The sequence below is a fragment of the Oncorhynchus gorbuscha genome, linkage group LG18, assembly GCF_021184085.1.
Source record: "Oncorhynchus gorbuscha isolate QuinsamMale2020 ecotype Even-year linkage group LG18, OgorEven_v1.0, whole genome shotgun sequence".
In the NCBI taxonomy this organism is placed as follows: Eukaryota; Metazoa; Chordata; class Actinopteri; order Salmoniformes; family Salmonidae; genus Oncorhynchus; species Oncorhynchus gorbuscha.
The window spans coordinates 17,250,361-17,273,683 of NC_060190.1; the positions used below are offsets into that span (position 1 = coordinate 17,250,361).

The 23,323-nt window shown below is 41.2% G+C and overlaps 2 protein-coding genes across 2 annotated transcripts in view; one reads left to right on the forward strand and one right to left on the reverse strand.

The window, feature by feature from the left end:
* The first annotated feature begins 325 nt into the window (after positions 1-325).
* LOC124003616 (voltage-dependent calcium channel gamma-1 subunit-like) lies at positions 326-17,682 on the forward strand. Its single transcript, XM_046312021.1, has 4 exons — positions 326-873; positions 7,477-7,551; positions 15,046-15,183; positions 15,367-17,682. The coding sequence occupies exons 1-4, from the start codon at positions 639-641 to the stop codon at positions 15,594-15,596; spliced, it is 678 nt and encodes a 225-aa protein (XP_046167977.1). The 5' UTR covers positions 326-638; the 3' UTR covers positions 15,597-17,682.
* A 1,163-nt stretch (positions 17,683-18,845) lies between these two features.
* LOC124003615 (probable helicase with zinc finger domain) overlaps positions 18,846-23,323 on the reverse strand; it is a 71,919-nt gene continuing 67,441 nt past the window's right edge. Inside the window, 1 exon segment of the mRNA XM_046312020.1 lies at positions 18,846-23,286. Within this exon segment, the coding sequence (XP_046167976.1) occupies positions 22,925-23,286 (362 nt within the window). The 3' untranslated portion in view covers positions 18,846-22,924.

Here is a 23,323-nt window from a genome sequence, read left to right on the forward strand (position 1 = left end):
TGAAAATGGTAGGTCCTAGACTTACTCTGTCACAGCACATATATTAGTTATGTGATGTTTGCCAAATAAAGTGTGTTGAATATATTACGGTAAGTATCGGGAGATAAAAATCATTTACGTGACTAAGTCCCTTATCATGGCATTTACACATTCCCATCCACTCGGATGTAACCCGATAAAGAAAGCCTGACCTCTTGAATCACTGCACACATTTATAGCAGCAGCCCCCCCCCCCCCGCCGCCACTCCCATACCCCACCATGACAGTCAGTTTGGTCATCAACTTTCCTGATCCACCTTAACAGCTGTAGTCTGAGGCACACAGGCCCCCCTCAGTCGACACAGTCAGAGAAGGGAGAGGGCCGTGAAAACTAGGGCACAGCTAAACTGACCCCTTTCCCTCAAACTAGAGGCACAAATCCAACAGAGAGAGAGAGAGAGAGACAAAGAGTGATAGGGTGTAGGCTGGGGAAGAGAGAAACATTTGTGGACGGCTGTGTTGGCTGTTAAAGGAGTGAAGCCCGTGAAAATCCACAAGTTTGACGTCCCTTCAAGTCTGATCCAAGCGAGGACCTGGGTGCTGCGCATTTCTTCTTCTGTGGACATCTTCTTGTCAGTGTTTCCACGTACAACTACACCATGCACAAACGTACGAAGGTGAAGATCACGTTCTTTGTGATCCTGGTGGGTATGGCGTCCATGTTTACGGCGGTGGTGACGGACCATTGGGCCGTGCTGAGCCCGCGGGTGGAGCAGGTGAACGCGACGTGTGAAGCGGCCCACTTTGGCCTCTGGAGGCTGTGTAAGAAGGCCATCTACATCAGTGAGGCGGACTACAATGGAAAGGGTTGTGGCCCCATCAGCTTACCTGGAGGTAAGACCAGATACACGGAGGCGGCTTATAGCTTGGACCTGAAAATCTGCACTGTCTGTGTCCATCCTAATCCCGAACCTCTCTGTCCAATGTCTGAGGCTACCTACCTAATGTTACCTAAATGTATCACTGACCAATTTGGTACTTTAAAACATTGTCTGTGTCTATAACTATTGTTAAAGCAGATAGCATATATTTATTGATCAGCAGTTAGTGTGTATCACACAGTATAATAAAACATTATTTGTATTGTTATAACAGGCCTGAGAGATTGGGTTTTGTGGAAGGAGGTCAGTTACCTCTTGTTAAGGGCATGGTTCAACACTTGACCATTGTCATCAAGCACCAGTCGTCTTTGCAATGTGGCCAGCTAATGTTCCTCTCAACCACAAGCCCTCCTGGTGTGGAAAACTGCTTGTCAGACAATTATTTAATTGAGATATTGGGGCTTCAGAAGCCAGGAAACAAGGGGTAACTACCCAACAGTGCGAGAATTAGCCTATGCTACAATAAATAGCACAAAAATAAGATAAACTAAGCTAGGTCAAGCAATTTCAGACTGACCACAACACTTTCAGACTAATCTTAACCTTTAAAGTCCCAATCCAGCTACTTCCCCACAGTAATTAAATGACGAGGTGTCTGTCCCCCAGCTCTTAGCAACTAAGAACTCTTGAAGCTGCAGTATCCCCTGAGTGCCAGCTCTCACAAGTCTAGCTCCAATGCCTTAAAATACACTCTATGATGACTGCAGTTGTCATTTACTCCAATCAAAACATGACCCAGGGCAGGATTCAATCGGGACCAAGGATGATCCATTTTGTAGCGCGGTTGACATTTAAAAGGTAATTTCTCATTTAACCGACATCTGCACCATTTACTTTGAACGCGACCTCCGCGACATTGCCTTTAAATGGTGCATAGCCAAAAAGGGCCGATCGGATTGAATCCCGGCTTTATCCGACCTTTGAATGACAACTAATGCTTTGATCCCGCTACACTAACTTGCGATGACTCACACTAAAGGCTGTGAGTCCATATCACATTGAGTGAGAAATGAACGCACAGACAGGAAGGGGACTAATTGAGTGGAGCTTGTAAAAGCAATTACAACACGTTGCTTTAGTACTGGTCTGATACGAAGCAGAATGAAGGAAACACACTTTCTGATGACTTATGATACATTCTGCCCTGCGTTTCTTGAGGTCTTTCCGACTGCTCCGCCATTTGAACACTTCCATCGCCCCAAAGGTCCCAATGCCCGAACATACACACCTTTACAACTGTCTTGGATAGATTCACTGAAGCAAATGTGCCCCCTCCATAGTTAGCTCAGCTATGGGCTTCTGGGAGATTCATATGTCGACTGGTGCAGGCACACGCACGTTGAGGCTCATTTTGTAAACATTCTTGGCTGACCCCTCCTAGCTAGAAAGAATCAAGGGATTTATAATGTTACGCTTGGGGCATTCCCGAACCAACAGCACAGTCAGATAGTGGTAATGTAAGGAACAGTGTTGGGCAGGCTATTTATAGATACCCAAACTTGCAATGTCTTATTAGTTACATGGTGTTAGGTGCCATCAGACGTAGGCCTATCACGGATACATTTGGTGGTCAGTGTGGGTGAGATGCTCTTGGCTTTTACATTTTTGACTGATAACTCATTGGCGAAACTACAGACATCTCACACTCCTTAATTCTGATCACAAATGAAAAAGCCTATACTTATTTTCAAATAGTCTTTATGGGGAAAAACTCAATGAATATCATGTCGCTAAAACTCGCTTGTAGCTAACAACCGAATTTGACTACATTGCTAATGCCATACACGCAGTGAGTAATGGCGTTGCGTGTGAGAAGTAATGCAGTGGATATGTGCCAAGATGAATATAACCTTTCTAGTATGTACAAAGCCAGACACCAGGGTTTCATTTGGTATCGCTAGCTCTATTTGCGAATGAATAGCAATATTTATTATAGCCCCACATCTTAATGAGAGAAATACCAACCACTCTCGTCTCTAAGATGATGACACTGTCGAAGTGACCCTCCCTGAGTTTTGCCATCCGAGTTGGAATAAAAAATGTGTACATATACTTTATCTGGTAGTCTACAAAGATCAAATTCTGTGAGGAGAAATGGAGATTTCTGTATATATGTACATATAGGTTACTCCCCACTTGTTGCTCATCTCATTTGCCTTCCTCAATAATCATAACAGATAGTTAGAAAATAAGAATGACTGTGAAACAGGATATTGATATGATGGACTTCATATGAACAGCAAACATACATTCTAGGTCAGGGATGTGGCGAGATGTTCAGCCCGAAGCCAATATAGCAACTGTTACAGAAACAAAGATATCGGCGGGATTTTCTGTTGTGCGCAGCACTACGGAGGATAAATATAGGCTGTGTAAATACCCAGCTGTCCCGGGGTAAGAGCTGTGAGGGAGTCAAGTGTGTGCACACCTTCAGAGCCCTACTGAGTGACAAGGCCACCTGCACAAGCCAGGCATAGCCCTTCAACCCCTAACCCCCTCCCTGGTGCTGCCTTGTTGCCCACCGTTCAAAGTGATTTCCTGTCCCCTGGGGGTGGGCTACAAAGGGTCCTGGGGTGGGCTAGTCAAAGCCCTGGCATGTAAGGCAACCGGGAACTTCAACCACATACCAGTCCTGGGAGGGGCAACCCGGCTGTGGAAGCGCCAATGATGACTTGTTCCCAATGTTGCATGTTGGTCTTTCTGGTTTGCCTTTCTGCATAGAACGATCTCAATGGGTCGACTATCTAATGGTGGGTTGTATTTCCTTATTTCGATTTTAGGCGTGAGCTGAAATGTTTGTATTTAACTTGTGTCTCGTATTCATCCTAGCTGGCACCATCGAATAGAAGCTAGAGTGGTCTGGGGTGATTTTTCTGGGTGGGTCATTTTGGTCTACAACACCACACATGCTGCTAGCTATAGCCTATGCGACATGGCAAAGGGAATGAAAACACGGGCTCAGAGAAATGCCTAACACCTTATGTTGATGACATGGCTGTTAATATACAGGCAGACAAACTCACTGTGAAGCACCTCAGTGCAACAAGAGTCGAGGCTTATTCTGATGCCCTCACCTTCCTGTAGGATTGTTTTAGTAGCGCGTAGTTTCTGTTTTGAGCAAGTCAGCTAATTGATACGCTGTTGAGTTCCGCCGGGTGCTATTACTTGTCGTCTCCTTGAGATGTTGTCGTCGACGAAGTGGCTCCTAGTTAGCGTGCGGTTTTGGACTCCTCCATTCGCACTGAAATATATATATACCCTGTTGGTGTGGAGAGGCCTTGGGTGTCACCTGGATGTTACACGGTGGGACAACACTGGCAGTACAAATCCACTCACTGACAGACAGAGCATTGTCTGGACATGTGCCAAGTGATAAGGTTCCAGGGTGGAATTAATACAACACAAAGAGAGCCACGGCATCTGGTAGTGTGGGACGATATTCATGGATGTGGATAGACATGGGGGAGCAAGTCCTTATAGAGACCTGGGTTTGAATACCAAGCACATATACTTTAAGACAGTTCCTGGAAGGCCTGGGTCTTTTCTACCCATCATTAGAGACTTTTTGAGTGGCCTCCAATGCCATTAGAGTGCACAGCGGCACAGACCGTGTGTGTGTGTCTCTAAAGGTGAGGATGGGAGTGCCGTAATGGGGACATCAAAAACTAATGAGGCGAGCAACGCCTCCGCATAATTGGCATAATCCCTGGATTTAGTGATTCAATTAACAAACACAGAAAGACAACAACACAGCCCCAATGTCTGTTCAAGTATCTCATAATGCAGCGTGGGCTATCTCTCCTCTCAGCGCAATGAAGGGGCACTTGGTCTTCAGCATGATGACAAGAATCACTTCTGGTCCATTATGGTTATTAACAAAGGAGTTTGTGGTGCGCAGAGATACTACCGAAGCTCGAGCCGAGGCTTTTGGTTTTAAGGGGTGAACGACTTCAAATGGCTGGGTTGAGCTGAGGTGACTCAGCAATTTACCTTTTATGGACTGAATGTACTCTGACTCTTCTATAAATGAACTCTCTCTCTCCAAACCAAAACATTGAATTCTGCCTCCTTTTCATTCCCCTGCCCGCCTTTACTCAATAAAAAGAGCAGACAAGCCAGTTGCTAAGTAACCACCTCTGGGTTTTCCCTTGATGGCCAGTCCCTGTGCTCATTCACAAAAACATCCTCTATGTGTGAGAGTCAAAACATTAAAACATTTAGATCCCTTTTCATGGTCTTTTACCTTACCAAAACCAAGGTTTTCCCCAGCAGGCAATACTGGTTGCAATTAAGTTTTTATGACATCATTGTCAGGTTGTATACTAGTTGTATACGATTGTTTTGTGAGCAGCTTTTAAGTAACCAGAAAAATAAATCTTTATCTGGTGGAAATCTGGTGATTTGACTAGATAACAACCTAAATATGACATATTTAACTTCAGGTTTTCATTCTGTCCTGGAAAATACATGTTTACCTGGTTGTAACAAAGACCAGTTGGTTGTACTCCGATTTATATGATGTCTTCTCGACCAGAAAACCAGTTTACATCGAGAAAATTAAGTCATTAAAACATGTTCCAAATTTGGGTCTGCTTTGCTGGTGCCATGTATGGGCGCCAAATCCAGGTAATTGAATTTGCACATACTTTGTGTATCTTTCTTTATTAGCCTTCTCTGAGTAATGCATCCAAACTGGCAACCCCACCCACCACTAACTCTATCTTCCTGGGTGTCCTGGGAGGGGGGAATTATCTCCAGCCCGTGTGTATGTGTGGATATGAGCAACGCTGAAGCCGATGTGATAACATGCTTAGCTCACATAATTCTACACGAAAGCCTGTCACTTACTCCCCCGTGGTCCCTGTAGTTGGCCCAGCACATTAGATGCCACATATCTGATGCAGAGCAGGCCTCTCCGGTGACAGAACAGAGTTGAGCGACTCTGAAGTTTCCCCTAACGTCTGAGAGACGAGACACACAGCGCTCTGCCGCCGCCGTTTACAAATATAGTTTCCCTGGCGAATGGATGTTTTGACGTTCTGGCTTAGCATCAAAGCTTAGGGCGATACTCCTAGCCCTCTGCAATCGCTGTGATCGTATTCTGTGGATCAGCTTGTACTTGTGCTTAGCACGGATCCCCAGTGGTGAGCACATTGGGCCCAAGTGAATGGGATGCCCCTATCGGCTGTTTCAAATTTGGGGAAGCTAAAAATGATAAAGAATCTCATGCATCTATCTATTTGCAGACGAACGTAAAATAGATTTGTATTCGTAATATGATGAGTAGATTGGATAGTTATAAACTAGGCTAATAATATAACCAACTCACTGTTCGCAAAAAAATACCCTTCTGCTTTTCTTTTAATTTCTTTGCACACTTCCAGAGCCTGGCCCCAGCTAGATGTTCATTTTAATGAGGATCCTAAAAAATCTGAAGAAAATTGGCCCTTTAAAAACATATTTCATGCAATTCTACGACACTTTCGTCTCCATAACTGGGGACAAGCAGAATCTTTAATGCCACAAAAATGACAGGCTACTCTGACAAACTCAGATCAATGAAAACGTCTGGACTGCAACCATCTAATCGAGGCCTATGAAAAGGGGAGACACAGGCTATGACTTTCAACTAGCCTGGAGGAGGAAATGATTGTCCCTACAAGTGCAGGGACCCAATGAATAAGACAGTCAGTGAAATATGCGCACTAACCGGGGATATGGCCGATGGTCTCCGCTATAGAGTGACAATAAAATAGGCTACTGTTCGCTCAATAGCCGACTGTGAGATGAGAATTTTGACAGCCTAACTTCACTGACAGCCGCAAATCAACAATCAGCTATTTGATATGCTGCGCAGCCTGCCAAAATTGCGCGCTTCCCAACTGTAGGTTATGCCCAGGCCTTGTGATTTAAAACAATCCACAACTATTAAAAAAAGAAGCGAATCATCCTCTGTGGCTAAATCATACTCTCTGTAGTGTTTTGAAGGAATGTATTTATTTTTGTATACACAGGAGTAATTATATCATTTTGGCAAGTTCAATTAAATGTACTTCCGATTGGATGCGCCGCTTATGGATGCCCAACATAACCTACACTCACAACAAATCTGACACTGTCAATCAACATGGTGCAGATAGAGAAGGATTTTTATGTCAACTCAGCGCACACCATAAAATGAAAGTTGCGCGCCTAAATGTTGATCCGTGTTGATTAACTGTTACATCGCAACTACAGAATGCTTATTCATCGGTACCCATATAAAAGTAGTTTAAAGGTAGTCCAGGCAAAAAGCATAAAAATCCTTTTATTTTGTTAATGAAGTTAGCGTCTTTACATTTGTGGAAGATTCGTGAAACAGTTCTTGGTAAACGCGTTGGTCTATTATGCTACTGTATTTCCAAAGTGTTATGCATCTATTATGAAGTAAATATAGCTATTTTCACGATTGTTTAGTAACTTCTGTGATGTTCTGCGTATTGATGAGAAACTGCACATTGCCCTGAAGTGCAACGAACTGAACCTTCACCTAACAGTGTTTTCATGTCTCCCACAGCGGAGAACTGCACTTACTTCAAACACTTCACTCCAGGGGACGAGTCTGAGATTTTTGAAGTCAAAACCCAGAAAGGTAAGGTTTCTTTTGTGCCATGATTCTGTTTTGTAACTTTCACGTACACTGAATGTACAAAACATTAGGAACACCTTCCTACTATTGCGTTGCACCCCCTTTCGCCCTCAGAACAGCCTCAATTCGTCAGGGCATGGACTCTACAAGGTATGGAAAGCGTTCCACAGGGATGCTGGCCCATGGTGACTCCAATGCTTCCCACAGTTGTGTTGAGTTGGTTGGATGACCTTTGGGTGATGGACCATTCTTGATACACATGGGAAACTTTTGAGTGTGAAAAACCCAGCAGCATTGCAGTTCTTGACACACTCAAATCAGTGCGCCTGTCACCTACTACCCTACCCCGTTCAAATGGCACACATACACAATTTGTCTCACTTGTCTCAATGCTTAAAAATCCTTTAACCTGTCTCCTCTCCTTCATCTATACTGATTGAAGTGGATTTAACAGGTGATAAGGGATCATAGCTTTCAACTGGATTTCACTGTTCAGTCTACTTCATGGAAAGAGCAGGTGTTCTTAATGTTTTGTACACTTGGTTATACACTATAAATACAAAAGTATGTGGACACCCCTTCAAATTAGTGGAATAGGCTATTTCAACCACATCTGTTGCTGACAGGTGTATATAATCAAGCACACAGCCATTCAATCTCCATAGACATGTGCATGTGTCCATCAGCCTTGAATCAATTTCAACACAAGCAGAAATGTTTAAGTATTTATAGTTTTCTCAGGATACCAAGTCAACTGAGTGGATATAAGCTCTGGCAGATAGCGTCAATGAACCTCCATGTGACAGAGCTAATCCCTGTCACTGCCCATTCCCTTCTCTCCTGGGTATTTTCCTTCTCCCATCTAGCCCCATTGGTGACCCTGCCAGTACTGTGCACATGCTTGGCCCATTAGAGACATGTACTCTCACATATGACAGGACTTCATGTGATGCACGCAAGGACGCCAAGCACATGCAGCGCCTTGTCAGACCCAATCAGTAGGGTGTAAATCAAAATGGACTTACACACACACACACACACACACACACACACACACACACACACACACACACACACACACACACACACACACACACACACACACACACACACACACACACACACACACACACACACACCCTTTAAGCCCCTTATGGTCCTTTGAGGACCCTCTTTCAAAGTCACTGAGATCTCTTCTAGCCATAGTAGCCAAAAGAATGGGCAACTGGGCATTTTTATACATGGACCCTAAGCATGGTGGAATGTTTTAATTGCTTAATTAACTCAGAAACCACACCTGTGTGGTAGCACTTGCTTTTAATATACTTTATATTGTTCATTTACACAAGTGTTTCCTTTATTTTGGCAGTTACCTGTATATTGGTTTATACTCTTCAAGAACAAAATATGTGTATTTGAAGTCCTTTTGACAAATGTTTCATAAGAGAAGATTCAAAGGGAGAGTCATAAAAACAAATAAGCAACCTGGGACATGGGTGGTTGTCACGTTCTGACCCTAGTTATTGTGTTAATTGTTTGTTTTAGTTGGTCAGGACGTGAGTTGGGTGGGCATTCTATGTTTTGTGTGTCTAGGTTGTTTTTCTGTGTTCGGCCTAGTATGGTTCTCAATCAGAGGCAGGTGTCGTTAGTTGTCTCTGATTGAGAATCATACTTAGGTAGCCTGGGTTTCACTGTTTGTTGGTGATTTAGGTAGCCTGGGTTTCACTGTTTGTTGGTGATTTAGGTAGCCTGGGTTTCACTGTTTGTTGGTGATTTAGGTAGCCTGGGTTTCACTGTTTGTTGGTGATTTAGGAAGCCTGGGTTTCACTGTTTGTTGGGGGGTGATTGTTTCCATGTCTGTGTTTTACACCACACGGTACTGTTTTCGGTTTCTGTTATTCACGTTACGTTTATTGTTTTTGTATGGAGTGTTCAGCTTATGTGTTTAAATAAATACCATGGACACTTACCACGCCGCGTATTGGTCCTCCGTTCCTTCTCGCCTCTCCTCTTCAGACGAAAAGGAGGAAAACCATTACAGTGGTGAATAGTACAAGCCAAATTGGATACATCTCAACTCCATGCTAGGCACAAGGCAGGGCTGCCCATTGTCTCCTAAGTATTATGGACAAATGCTAACAAAGACCAAAGCACAATGAGCCAGACTTTGCACACCTTTGCACACAGACTTTGCACACCTTTGCACACAGACTTTGCACAGCTTTGCACACATAACCAATGGTGCCTTGGGGCTGGATTCAATCCGCATCGCCAAAGTTTAGTGCTACAGCGCGATGGACATTTCAAGGTAATTTCCGATTGAGCCGACTTATGGAGTCCTAACTGTCAATGCAGTCTCTGATGTGGGAAGATTGCCTTTCCTTTCCTAATGCGCTGCAGCGCATCTCTTCAGCACTACGGACTGAATGGGGCCCTTGGTCTTTGTTAGCATTTGTCCATCAGCTTTGGTTTCAACACAAGCAGAAACATTGAAGTATATGGAGTTTTCCCAGTATACCAAGGGACGAGGCCAAGTCAACTGAATGGATAGCCAGCTAACACATCCTAGGAAATTGTGGAAATGTACATTTTTGATTTCTCATTGGTTCTGCGAACGAAGCCATATGTTTCCTGACTGGTGGAACTGACTTTTTTTTTTAAATGTTCTGAAAATTGAATGATAATTTAGCCTGTTCTGGGAATGTTAGTTTAGGTTGCAGGGAGGTTCTGGAAACATTTTAATATGGTTCCCTGAAAGTTTTCCTGGAATGTTTTTACTTACGTTCTGAGAACAGAAATTATAGGTTATTTTGAATAACTTCCTTAAAACTTTCCCTGAATGTTTCAAGAACATGGAAAACTTGCTTGGGCATTAATCATGCAAATGTTTATTTATATTTTTTATTAATGCACGGCGTCAGTGAGATTCAAACCTATGATCTTCTGTTCTCTATCCATGGCATGAGTCCACTGCGTCACCAGGACAGAGCTAGCATACCATGTTTGTTAGTTTTTTACTCAGCTGTTTACAAAGCTGTTCATTTTAGTCTATTCAAACAGACCCCATTTCAAATGAAACAAGCACTCATTAACATCAGGTGTGGCCGGTTAGTGGAGATGGACAACACACTTGAACACACTTAGCACGTTAAAGGATAGAGAGCGTTTTGTTGACGCTGAGAACAGACTGTATATGTTTTTTTTAAAACATTCTTAGAATGTTCTTTGAAATAGTGTTGTCACGATACCAGTATGGCGATACTACAATCCCAGATTTTCCATGGCAAGAAAAGAAAACACGAAGCACACTCAACTCTATGGACCTTTAAATCCTACTTTTGTTAAATATTGTGTGCTATAGCTTGGAGAATAAGCAAATGTGACTCTGGGTGACAACATAAGAAATGTAGTCTGCTTCATAATTGGTTTCCTTTTCTTCCTTACTACCTAGTATCGGGATACTGGTATCGTGACGACGTTACTATTGTTTTCTCGTGTTTTTTATGGAAAGAACATGACGTGCGAAAACGCTACGCGGAAGTAGTGAAATTCCCAATCAAAAAACATATGGTTCTCAGAATGTTATGTGTTAGCTGGGTATCCGATCTGGCAGGTAGCATCAATGGAACTCCATGTGACAGAGCTAATCCGGCTCAATGCCCACTCCCTTCTCTCTTGGACATTTTCCTTCCCCCCCATCTCTCCACTAGCCCCCTCTGTGACCCTGCCAGTACTGTGCACGTTTGGCCCATTCAATGTACACTCACATATGACAGGACTGCTAAGCACATGCAGGGCCTTGTCAGACCCAATCAAAAGGGTGTAAATCAGAATATATTTACGCACACACACACACACACACGTTTTTATAGTTTATGATGTCCGTCAGTTTATAACATGGTTTATAGGGACACACCTTTCCCATGGTCCTGTCAATTAAATGAACACATCACATTTTTAAATGGTTATATATAGATACATCTTACTTCGCATTTGTCCATCGGATCATATTGAAATAACATACCTGTAAATTCATAGGTTTGCAAGGAAATCTGGTTTATAAGGACATACATTCATACTGTGGTTTATAAGGACATACATTCATACTGTGGTTTATAAGGACATACATTCATACTGTGGTTTATAAGGACATTGTGTATACGAGTACATATAAGGAGAGATGTAGTGGATATTGGCTCAAGTGAGCAATAAGAAGCAGTAGACTGTAGCAATTGCCTCTTGTGCTTCTGAACAAGCATTGCTGGTGTAAAACTGCCAATCTGTGATGTAATATTTTTAACCTTTTCTGTAAAGAAACGTAAAATGAGTTCGCATAGATCAGGAGATACGAGCATGTCACTGTTTTTGACGTCCAGGTGACCACGACGAAAAACCTTTTGATGTTCCGAAGACGTCCTAACGTCTCCTTTTTGTTTGCCTGGGTCACTGGGGAGTCCTGCAATAAGTGCTATGATGCTAATATTTGTGTAAACTCTTCCGAATTTTAATATGTGGGTGTCAGTGAGTAGGCTGATACACCATTTCATGGGTGCACACACTATAGGTGAAGCTATATGAATGTTCAATACGTACAATAGGCTGAATAGTGTGGTGATTTCACACAGTTAAAGAGCCACTGAACACACCGATTGGCACATGTATTTTTCTGTTGCTCATTAGAAAACATTTATTTCAGTCTTGGTGGTGTGTTTCCTGAGCGATTCTGCATTTGGTTAATGATGTTTGTCCATCATGAGACAATAGGAAGCCTATTTCACTTCCTCAAAATTCCCAGAATGAATCTAAGAACTCAAGAAATCTGTATTTAATTTTGACGTTTTTTTGCAGAGGATGTTTTAGTTGTGCAATTTTACATCGAACTAAGGTGTTTGGTGCAGTATTTCTCAGGTTAAAACAATGCATGACGTGTTGTCTTATGTAAACACAGTCGGAGCTGCTGGGCAGGTCTGTCTCACTGTCTACTATTGGATAGAGAGCAATCACCGCTGCTTTTCACCCCATGTTAGTGGGAAAATGGACATCGTCAGATCAAAACCCAACCTTCATTTACCCGTTGTGGCGTACGGATGTTCCAAACTCCGTTTTAGACCAGACGTTTGAATAAAATGATCCTATTTACATTTCTTTTGTCAATTTTGACACTAAAATAACTGTTTCTGACTCATACCGATGCCACAGGCCGTTTTTATAAAAGGGATTTGTTGTTTTTTAAAGGAAGTCGCTCTCTAAAGTCCTGCAAAAAACATGGTTTGATGACTAACAACATGGTGTTTGTTGAATTACATGAGTACATGTCTAAAACACGGTTTATGACAAAATACTACATCTGTTTAAAGCAACACGCAGAGTGTGGCTGCAGCAGGTCGGGAGAGAGGTGCAGCATTTAAGAGGGAGAAGGATGCAGTGTATTGCGGGATGAGAAATCACCTTCCCAGTCAGTCGGTTGTATGTATTGGAAATTAATATTGCAACGTACTGCCTTACTTTTGAAGTGTCCACCGATGAAATGGGGTATCAGCCCAGCGAGTAACAACCACAGATTACAATTCCAAAGAATTTACACAAATATTAGCATCATAGATCTTATTGCAGGACTTTGACTGTGAGAAATCACCTCGCCAGTCAATCTATTGTGTGTATTGAACATTCATAATGGACTGTAAAGTCCTGCAATAGTATTATGACGCTAATATTTGTGTAAACTCTATGGGATTGTAATCTATGGGTGTCACTGAGTAGGCTGATACCCCATTTCATGGGTGCACACGAGGTAAGGCTGCACATTCCAATATTAATATTTAATAGGTTGACCGTGGAGGTAATTTATCACAATCAAAAGTCCTGCAATAAAATATGACATTTAATATTTGTGTGAACTCATAATATATTTACACACACACATCTCATGCAAATGCTAATGGCTAGCCCCAGAGACAGAAATAGCCCTTACTTGAAATGTAGCACTGGCCCACTCCACATGCCCATTTGGTATTCTTCACTCATCAATAAACCAATGGTTACCATTTATATGGAACATGGCCATAGAGTTACGCTCCAGTGCTTTCAGTACGACTGGCTACAGGCAGATCCAGCTGAGCAGAGTACACAGAGCTAAACTGAAAGTGACCCTGGGATAACAATCACTAAAGCACCAATAGAGCGCAAAATGGATATTTTAGCCCCTTCAGACATTAAACCCCTGATCCAACCAACTCTGACACCACTCACCCCTCTCTTTGGGTTTTCAAGGGGAAGAGAGCCACCATCCTCCCCCAGCTTGAGATGAAGGGGAGCCCCCGAGGCGAGGCTCTCCCCTGGGCACCGATTCTAGGAGAGCAGGCGGAAGATCAAAACCTAGCTCCTCCATCCACATCACAACAACAACATAACTGGAATGGCTGGTTAAGCAGCTTGGAATAACAAGCCAGTAAACAACTTACAGTAATGCCAAGCGTATTTCTCTCCTTTGGTTGAATAAAGATGGCTGCCTTACTGCCAGAGGAACCTTTTCACTGAGTAACATGGCTCTCATTTCACACAACAATTTTGACTTAAAGCGCAATGTAATTTCAAATGTAGCCTAGTTATTTCGTTCTGTTAGTTAGTTTGATTGATTTAGGTAGTTTGAGTGATGGCAGATTCCACCAACCAAGTGAAATTCCGTCTTCCTTATCATACTTCACACTCCTGTTCAGAGAGAGCTGATGATTAAAACCAATATATATTTAATTGTCCTTTCTGTGACTGTACACAACCTCATGTATTGTACAATGAGGTGGCAAACTAAATTGGTCTTCACACATAGCAATTCAGTTAGGCCCCGTCAACTATTTTCTCAGGCAGAAATGAAAGCCTAATTAAAAAATCCACATAAAGCGTTTGCACATCCAGTTACGCCCAGCGCTGCAATGTAATGAAATATTATTTATATAATTCAGCTGGAGGCATATGGACTCTGGAATAAAACAATATTTCTTGGTAAGCCTCCTATCGGTTTATGGCTGATTTATATAAACATACAAATAAATGAATCCCCACAACCCACCATAATGACTTTTGCTTACCTTTTAGTGTACTGTAACGTAAAATGAAAACAAATTAGAGTATTGAAAGTTAATTCATGCAGATCCAGTTTAGGAGGGAGGAAAGTAGCACTCTACAAGTTTACAGGTTGTACAATTGCTTAAGCTAGAAGTTGCCCTTTTCCACAGATCTAGGATCAGATTACCCTTCCCTCAATCCTAACCTAAACCATGGGGATGGGTAAAAATGTCTGACCCTGTATCAGTGGTTAGGAGCAACTTTAACCTATGTTGTGTAGAGCATGGCGCTTGTAACGCCAAGATAGTGGGTTTTATTCCCAGGACCACCCATATGTAAAATGTCTGCTAAATGGCATACTATATTTTATATAAATATATTATTTTCATAGGTCAGGGGACATCTTGAAGTGACCTCTATTTGCTTTCTTTTCAGAGTACAATATCTCGGCAGCGGCCATCGCCATCTTCAGCCTGGCCTTTATGATCCTGGGCACCTTGTGTCTCATGTGCTCCTTCAAGAAGGGGAATGACTACATCCTTAAACCTGCCGGAATGTTCTTCGCTTTTGCAGGTGAGACCAGACAAGCAGATAACGCATGACCTTTTAAATCTTTTGGTTGTACTGTTATCAATGGGTTAAGGGAACAGATACAGTACTAAAATCATAATGTAGTAGAGCAAATTAAAAAGACCTGTGATTGGAGGTCATCGCCGTTAACCCATCCTCCTCTCTCCCTCTCCGCCCCAATCGCAGGCCTGTGCGCCGTCATCTCAGTGGAGGTGATGCGTCAGTCGGTAAAGCGGATGATCGAGAGCGAGGACACCATCTGGATAGACTACTCCTACTCCTGGTCCTTTGCCTGTGCCTGCGCTGGCTTCTGCCTCCTCTTCCTCAGTGGCCTCGGCCTCCTCCTGCTCTCCATGCCCCGCATGCCCCAAAACCCCTGGGAGTCCTGCATGGACGCTGAACACGAAGTGGAGTAATAGACAAGGAGGGATGAGAGGAGGAAGAGTGACACTTTCTTTAAAAGCAATACGATCACGATCAAGATCAACTTTGTGTCGTTCTATAGTGGAACCAGAGGGTTCTTTCACACAGTGCTTGGGAGCAGTCCAATGTACCGAATGAAAAATACAAGTTAAATGGGTTTCCATCGCATCTTCAACTCTAATGACGACAAAAAATTGTTGCATTATATAGCAAATGTGTCGATCTGGTCTTGGCACGTGCCCTCTAGCCAACACGTCGCAGATACAGTGCGGGTCGGCTACCTACATTTTAAGATTATTATGGATAAGAGCGATACAATTTTTATTTGTCAAATGGCACTTTCACCACCATGTGAATCTCATAACTTATTCCGTCTGTAGCCTAATAAACTGCATGCTTTCCCAAGTCATAGTGGGAGGACTACACAACATACAGTATCATTGTGTGACTCCCAAGTTTACTTCGATATGATGGTTATTATATACACATTTGCAGATGAAGGCATTTCCACCACCATTTCTCACATAATTCATTTCTGACACAAAAACATCCCACCATGTCCAACGAGCAAATTGTCTGTTTTATAAAATTGTAGAGGCATTTCCTGTTTCCATCAGCCCAGTCATGACTTTTTTCAAGTGTCAGGTAATTCATCAGCATGAAATGGTTGGTTGGAAACCTGGTTAATGACACATTTTGACATGTTATTTAATGGTATAAATAGTAATAGATTGACATTTGACCTATGCATTCACCTTTTCTGTACTGTGTGTTTTGTATGATAATTCTGTACATAAGTCAATCAATTTATAACTGAGATGGGTCTCCTGTTATTTTCAGTGCATCAAGCACTTGCATTGAATTTATGTCAAATTCAGGCAAGATTAAGCTAAACCAGGAAATTGTTAGTGTCAGATGCCAAATTATTACGTCATGACTAAGTATTTAATAGTATTACAACTCCTTTTAAAATAGTATTCACAGCATACATAACACTAATTGTGATGTAAAGAAGTGTTCTCAAAATGATCAGTTTTAATTCTATAATTTAGGTCATGTTAGACAGAGTGAAAATATATATTTTCAGTTTTCAAACAGACTTATTACTTTTATAAGAATAATACATGGGTGTGACAGTAAATTGGAGAAGCAAATGATGCTGTCTGGTGGGTTTAGTGTGCTTACCAATGTAGAATGCTAAACACCAACAGTCTCTGAACCACTGAATGTGTGGGTTGCCATGTTGGAAAAAGTTCAGTTCTAGCAGGTGTACACGAAACACTAAAAACCTCCCAATTCTTTATTTTTATATATATATTTTTTAGAGCTGAGCACATGGCAGCCCAATTTCTTGGACTATTTGATCCCATTCAATTTAGGGGAACCAAGCGCTCTATTTTTAATCAAGGTATAATTTTCTGATTTTAGTTAGTGTCTGGTGCATTTAACTTAGATCTCACAAGGTATTCAGTAGCCAACACTTCCAGGGTCTTTCAGTTCAAATGGTCAGGGAAAAACTCATCTAGATCCAATATACGGCTTTAATATATATATATATATATATATATATATATATATTTAAAAAAATAAAAAAATTTTTTATGTCTTTTCAGCCAAACTAAACTGGACTGCTCTCCAATGTTACCGTTCATCTTTGGCTTCTATGGACAGGCAGGAATTAGGTGTACATTCTTTTTGTTATGGATGATACTGCTTTTGTATTTACTCAGTGGAAGTGTTAAACTAGGATTCTTTTTGATACAGAAATGTACATTACTAGTGTCTCAAAACAAGCTTGAGCTAAGACCAGTACTTTCCCCATTTGATATGTGATTGAATAGATGAGGGCAGTTGATAAAGGTATTGGCACTATCGTACTTAAACGCTACATAAGACCTCATGAATGTAGCAGATTAAAACTTGCTTAGCCATGTCATCCGTCCTTGCCTGTTATAGAACTAGCTTTTGGTATGCAATGATGGATTACAGTAGAGTGGTTGTCTTTAGCTCTGTGTACATGTTAGAACCATAAAACCATGCATTTCTAATGAAAATAAATTCACTGATATCTAGCTTTGATGAAAGCCAGTTTCCTGCATCTTTTAAAAATGTAATCAGGCAAGTCAGTTGAGAACAAATCCTTATTTACAATGACGGCCTAGGAACAGTGGGTTAACTGTCTTGTTCAGGGGCAGAATGACAGATTTTTACCTCGTCAGCTCAGGGATTTGATCCAGCAACCTTTCGGTTACTGGCTCAATACTCTAACTACTAGGCTACCTGCCGCTCTCTTTCATCCTTGTCTCCTGTATACAAGACACCTGGGTCGTGTTCATTTAGGCACAAAACGGAAGAAACGGGACGGACTACCCGGACTTCCCCAATAAGAAAGGCTAATTTGGTTCTTTGTTGCAAAAGGTTTTCCTTTGCGTGTCCCGATGAACACAAACCTGCGGTGAGGGAAAAAAGCCTTGCAGCATGGTCAAAGAGGGGATTTGTGAAATGGTTACTGTTGCTGCAAACCTTGCCGGGAACCTGCGCTGGTCACTGGCAGGAATGACAGCATGGTCTGTGGAAGCGTCCCCTCACTGTGTGTGTAGGGGGATGATGAAAGAGGAGCAAGAGCACCCTCCCTGTCCTTCCCCACATCAGAAAGAGTCCAGGCTATTGAACCAGAAATGTTCAGTCTACGCTCCCTTGGTGGGTTAATTTAGATTCCAAAAACTCACAGCCGGAGTTAGTTTGGTGGCTGAGAAGGTGGAAGAGAGGGAGCAACCACATGGAGAATGGATCAAAAATAGAAACATTGAGGAAAATACTTCAGAGCTCCCTCGGTTGATTCTAAGCCAATAGTAGCATCAAATGCACAAGACGCAAGTCTATTTTCCTTGGGTCTTGAGTGCAACCTGTTGGGGTACTGTAAACCACTAGCAGCAGTTATGGGTAGCGGGCCTGCGCACCTGTTGAGACTGCTAAGTATAAACCGGTCCTAAGACGGATACAGTGTTGGGGTTGTGTTCCTCAGGGGCCACATGACTTCTGAGTGAGATAACGACAAGTCATAACTTCAATGGCAAACAAGACACCCAGCGACTTAATGAGAGTAAAGTCAGTTGCGTAACCCTTCGTGTTCCTTTTGGGATATTGAGCCAAATTGTGTGCACTTCCTTTCCACTGGGAAATCACTCTACCTCATCCAATCCAACAATTGAAGTATGTCTCTGCAATAACAACAAGAGTAACTGATTCAATAAGACACTTTAATAGAGAAACACATCAAAATAAAAAAAAACTTTTAAACAAAGTCTAAATCCTTTATTATGACCACCACCAATTGAATTGAAAAGAGTGAAAGGGAAATATTCATCATTACGTAGCCCACCTGTGTGGATCCAGTGGAGGGATAACAGTTAACAGGCGTGCCATTGATTTACTGTGGGAGGGGAAGAAATAGAGACTGGAGACAAGATGGATGACAACAGGAGATGTGGTTTTACAAAAGGCTGAATACAGTGCTCTCTACTGGCTGGGCAAAAGGCTGCTCCCACCACAAAAAACATCCGTTCAAGTTAAGGTTGTTTTACGAAAGCAACGTGAGGAACCTTCATAAGCCACTTACACGCAATAATATGTGACTGGGTCTGGGTGGAGGCTAACTGACATTCAAACTTGGTTGTCTACAAACAAAATGAAAAGCTTCAGTCTCGATGCAAAGTCAGTCAGGTCACAAGTCATGACACGGCACAAAATGGAGATTTCGATAGTGAGTAAGCAATAATAAAGGCCTGAAAAAGGCCCGGTATGGACACAAGCACAGACCTACTATTACTTACTCCTGGACAAGATTATTAAGAACAATCGCTTACGGTTTGGATTTTACACAAATACAGATCAGATACAGCAGAAATTGTGAGGAAGTCTTGCACAATTGAGGTTAACCAACAACTAATTTGCGGAAAACTGATTCAAATTTGATATCCACTTCTTTGTAAAGACACTCAAAGCTTATAATATGTGCCCCGTATGGCTGGGAGCAACCTTTACCCAGCCAAACCATTTGGAGGAAAAACAACTCTTACATGAGCATTACATCTTCAATTCATTCATCTTCAATTCATTGACATGTTAGTAAAATATCATACTTTTTTGTTCATAATGTCACAAGTCATTGTACAGATCAAATAATATACCAAAATGTTACTTGGTAGGGAGAGAACAAAAACATTTTTTATTGTTGTTGCACAAATCAATAAACTATTTGATAAAATCGGGGACATAAACAAGCCATGTCATCTTGGCATGCACAGAATGAATGTACAGTCTTACATGAAAAATAATTGTCGAACCACAAAGCACCGCTGAAATGAAAATATCTTTTAAATGGATTTAGCGGAAAAACTGAACCAAGGACAAATAATTCCTGCAACATTGATTTTAAAAACAAGTATTCTACAGTAAAATAACATTTTATATGCCTGCAACAAAAACACTTTGTAAAAGCAGCCAGACACCATCTTATAAAAATGAATTTAAAAAGTTATATTACTATAAGATGCTGTGACTGCCAACACGGTCCATGTCCATTTTTGTGAGTTGATTTTGTGAATTTGCATAATTAAAAAGGGCATACCTCTTTTAAACAGCTTCTACAAAATTGAGGCACTCCCTAAACCTTGTTTGTAAATACCTAGAAAATGCATATTTACAAGTATGTTTTTTGTTGTGATGAACCTAAAATTCACAACCTCTTGAATCTGGACCTTGGAAAATTCAAATAAACTGAAGTCCCCGTAAATGTTTTGAATGATTGTTTCAACTATGTTTAAGAGATGTTTTTCATTCCAACTAGATTTGCTTCCTGAATAGCTGACAGCATGTTTGACTCTTTAAAAAAAAAAAAAACTTCTGATTGACGGGCTCATACATTAAAATGAATGACTAAATAGTTACATAAAATGTACCAGTTAGAATCCAAGGGTCTTTTATTAAAATATACTGAAACATACCATTAATCAATTAAAAATAAATGAATCATGAAAAGTTGAGAGAAGATGGTTTCCAGTAAATGTGATAACAGTGGCTATTACACAAAAAAAGATCTACCAAGTCAATCAAAATCAGTCACAAATTTGCAGTTGATAATCGTCAATAATTGTCATTATCATTTTATCCTACAGGCAATTTATTTTTTTGAGTGTGCACACCATACAAATGTATAAAGATTTGACAGCTTGATGGTTGTTAGCAAATTATTTTACAAAAATGCAAATCGATTTCACTCACAAGATACGTGTCACCCTAAAAACAAAATACATCACTGAATGGGAATGCATGTCAGAAAAATCCTACAAACGCCTGAACAATTTTTTAAAAATGTTGTGGTTACAATAACCCACACTGATTGCATTTATTTGCTAACAATTGAAACATTTTGAGTCGTCAAAATAAAAGCATCATCTTTTTTTTCTGTCTAAATTTCCAGGCAAATTGCCAGGGCAAACAGACAGAATGAGTTCTGTCATCTAAGCAACGATCTAATCAGAGCAAGAGGTTGGTAGCTAAAAGTGATGTCCGCTGATGACAAAGAGTACATGGAATATCGGTGAAAAAGACTTGTAATTGCAGTACCAGTACAACTCAGATGATAAGACAGAACCAAATGGTAACTGATAGTGCTGGTCTAAACCAGACGGTATTCTTTCGGGCCGAAGTCCTACACAAGTCTAGGGTTGCAAAAAATAGTCTAGGGTTGCAAATTTCCCCAAATTCCCAGTTTTTATTTTTTAGAAATCCTGGTTGAAGAATTCCAAGTCAGATGATTCCCTAGTTGCTTACTCCCTTGCTGATTCCAGAAAACGTCAAACCGGGATTTCAGAAATACCAGGGAATGTTGGGGAAAGTTGGTGACAGGATTTTTCTCAAGCCTTTCTAAAAATGACCGTAAAGCTCTGAAGTAGGTCAAAGAAAAACAAGGAGATAACTGACGTAGACCCAACATCTCACTCAACGTGAATCAAAATCTTTCAAACTTGGCCGTCATCCCGCTCTATACCTTCAGACTCCCTCAGCAGCCGAGCCTTAGTTATGACCCACGTTTACCCAGCCACTCATTCATACAGTTTGTCTCAAGTTTCTCAACATACTTTCTCATTTTTATCTGCAGTTTTGCTTAACTGATTAGATGTTTGGTCGTCATGTGATTGGACATGTAACACTTTGGAATTTAACCCCATCACGCAATATGCCTACTTCAAAGACAGTGGTTAACTGACAAATGGGAAAGCCAATCGAACAACTATCTTTGGGCCTCAGATGAAACGGCAGAGGACGCGTACCATGGTTCTTCCGGAAACTAGTTTTTCCAAGTTGGAATCAGACAACAGTAGACCTCACTTCGATGCGGCTTTGCATGCTTATCATCAATCATCATCTATGCTCTATTTTTATCTTTTAAACGAGAGGGGGCCAGTGAAATAAAGGAATCGACGTGCAACCAACACATTTGTATAAATGTATAATAAAGTAATAGTTTTATTCTGAATCGTGTGTGTTTGCATGTATGTAAAAATCCCATTTACTCCACTAATCTGTTACTGAAAATGATTTTCAGGTGAGAATGTCTAAGGTTAAGGATTAAAAGCAAACCAAATCTAGTCTAAATGTAAATTCTAACATGATACAGGAATTTAGGTACATGTCTGTGGCATACAACTCAGTCATTTATTTTCTCTATATGTACAGATTAGAGGAAAATGCATCTACTTCTATACAATGTTCCATATATTTTATATGAAATTAGTTGACCACTTAGTTGTGTTAACAGGGAAAAAGCTATGATGAAAATCAAGACATAGAATTCCACAAAAAAAAAACACAAAAAAACCAAAGTGGCCAACATAACAAACGTCAACAAGGGAAAACAGACAGGCAGCCAAGTGGTCAACCAAATTTTGTGTTTTTAAAATAATTTTAGTTCATTTTTCGACTTTTTTTTTTTTGCATTACGTACATATATAAGTGTACATAATATAAGCATATATTCATATATACATAATGTGTATGTATATATATCAGTAATGCATCCATTATATATACTTATGTTTTACATATTTTTTTTATATTTTTTATGTCAGATATGTGAAACAGAAGAAAGATTTGACTGTTACAAATAAAAGTTTAAAACAAAACAAAAAAGCGGGAAACAAAAACAATGAATAGAAACGATTTGTAAAAGCACTTGTACCGTTTTTTTTAGTTTTGCCATTTATCTTTTTTTTTCTCTCTTTATATTTTTCTAGGGGGTATTTCTCAGGGGTGAAACTCATTTAAAATAGGAATAGTATCCGTTGCTACCATTTGAACTTCCTATGCTCAGCTCTTGGAGAAGGGAAAGTGGGTCGCTGTGCTTTTTGACCTGTTCGGGACGAGCTCTGGGTTTGGGTGGGGCGCGGAGGGCACTGGCGTAGGACATGGTGGGGGGTTTGCCAGGGTTTTGGGGGCCCCCAGAGACTTGGCCGGGCTCTGGGGCGGCCTGCTGCTGCTGCTGCGGCTTGCTGTTGGGCATGAGAGGGGGGAATTGTCCGAGGTGCTGGAGGGAGTGGGCGGGAGGCTGGGCCGCAGCTACTGCTGCTGCCGCTTCAGCCTTCATCTGCTCCTCTGCTGCCTGCCGCAGGGCCTTGGAAGCTACTGGAGAGGGAAAAGGAGGAAGGAAGAAGGATGA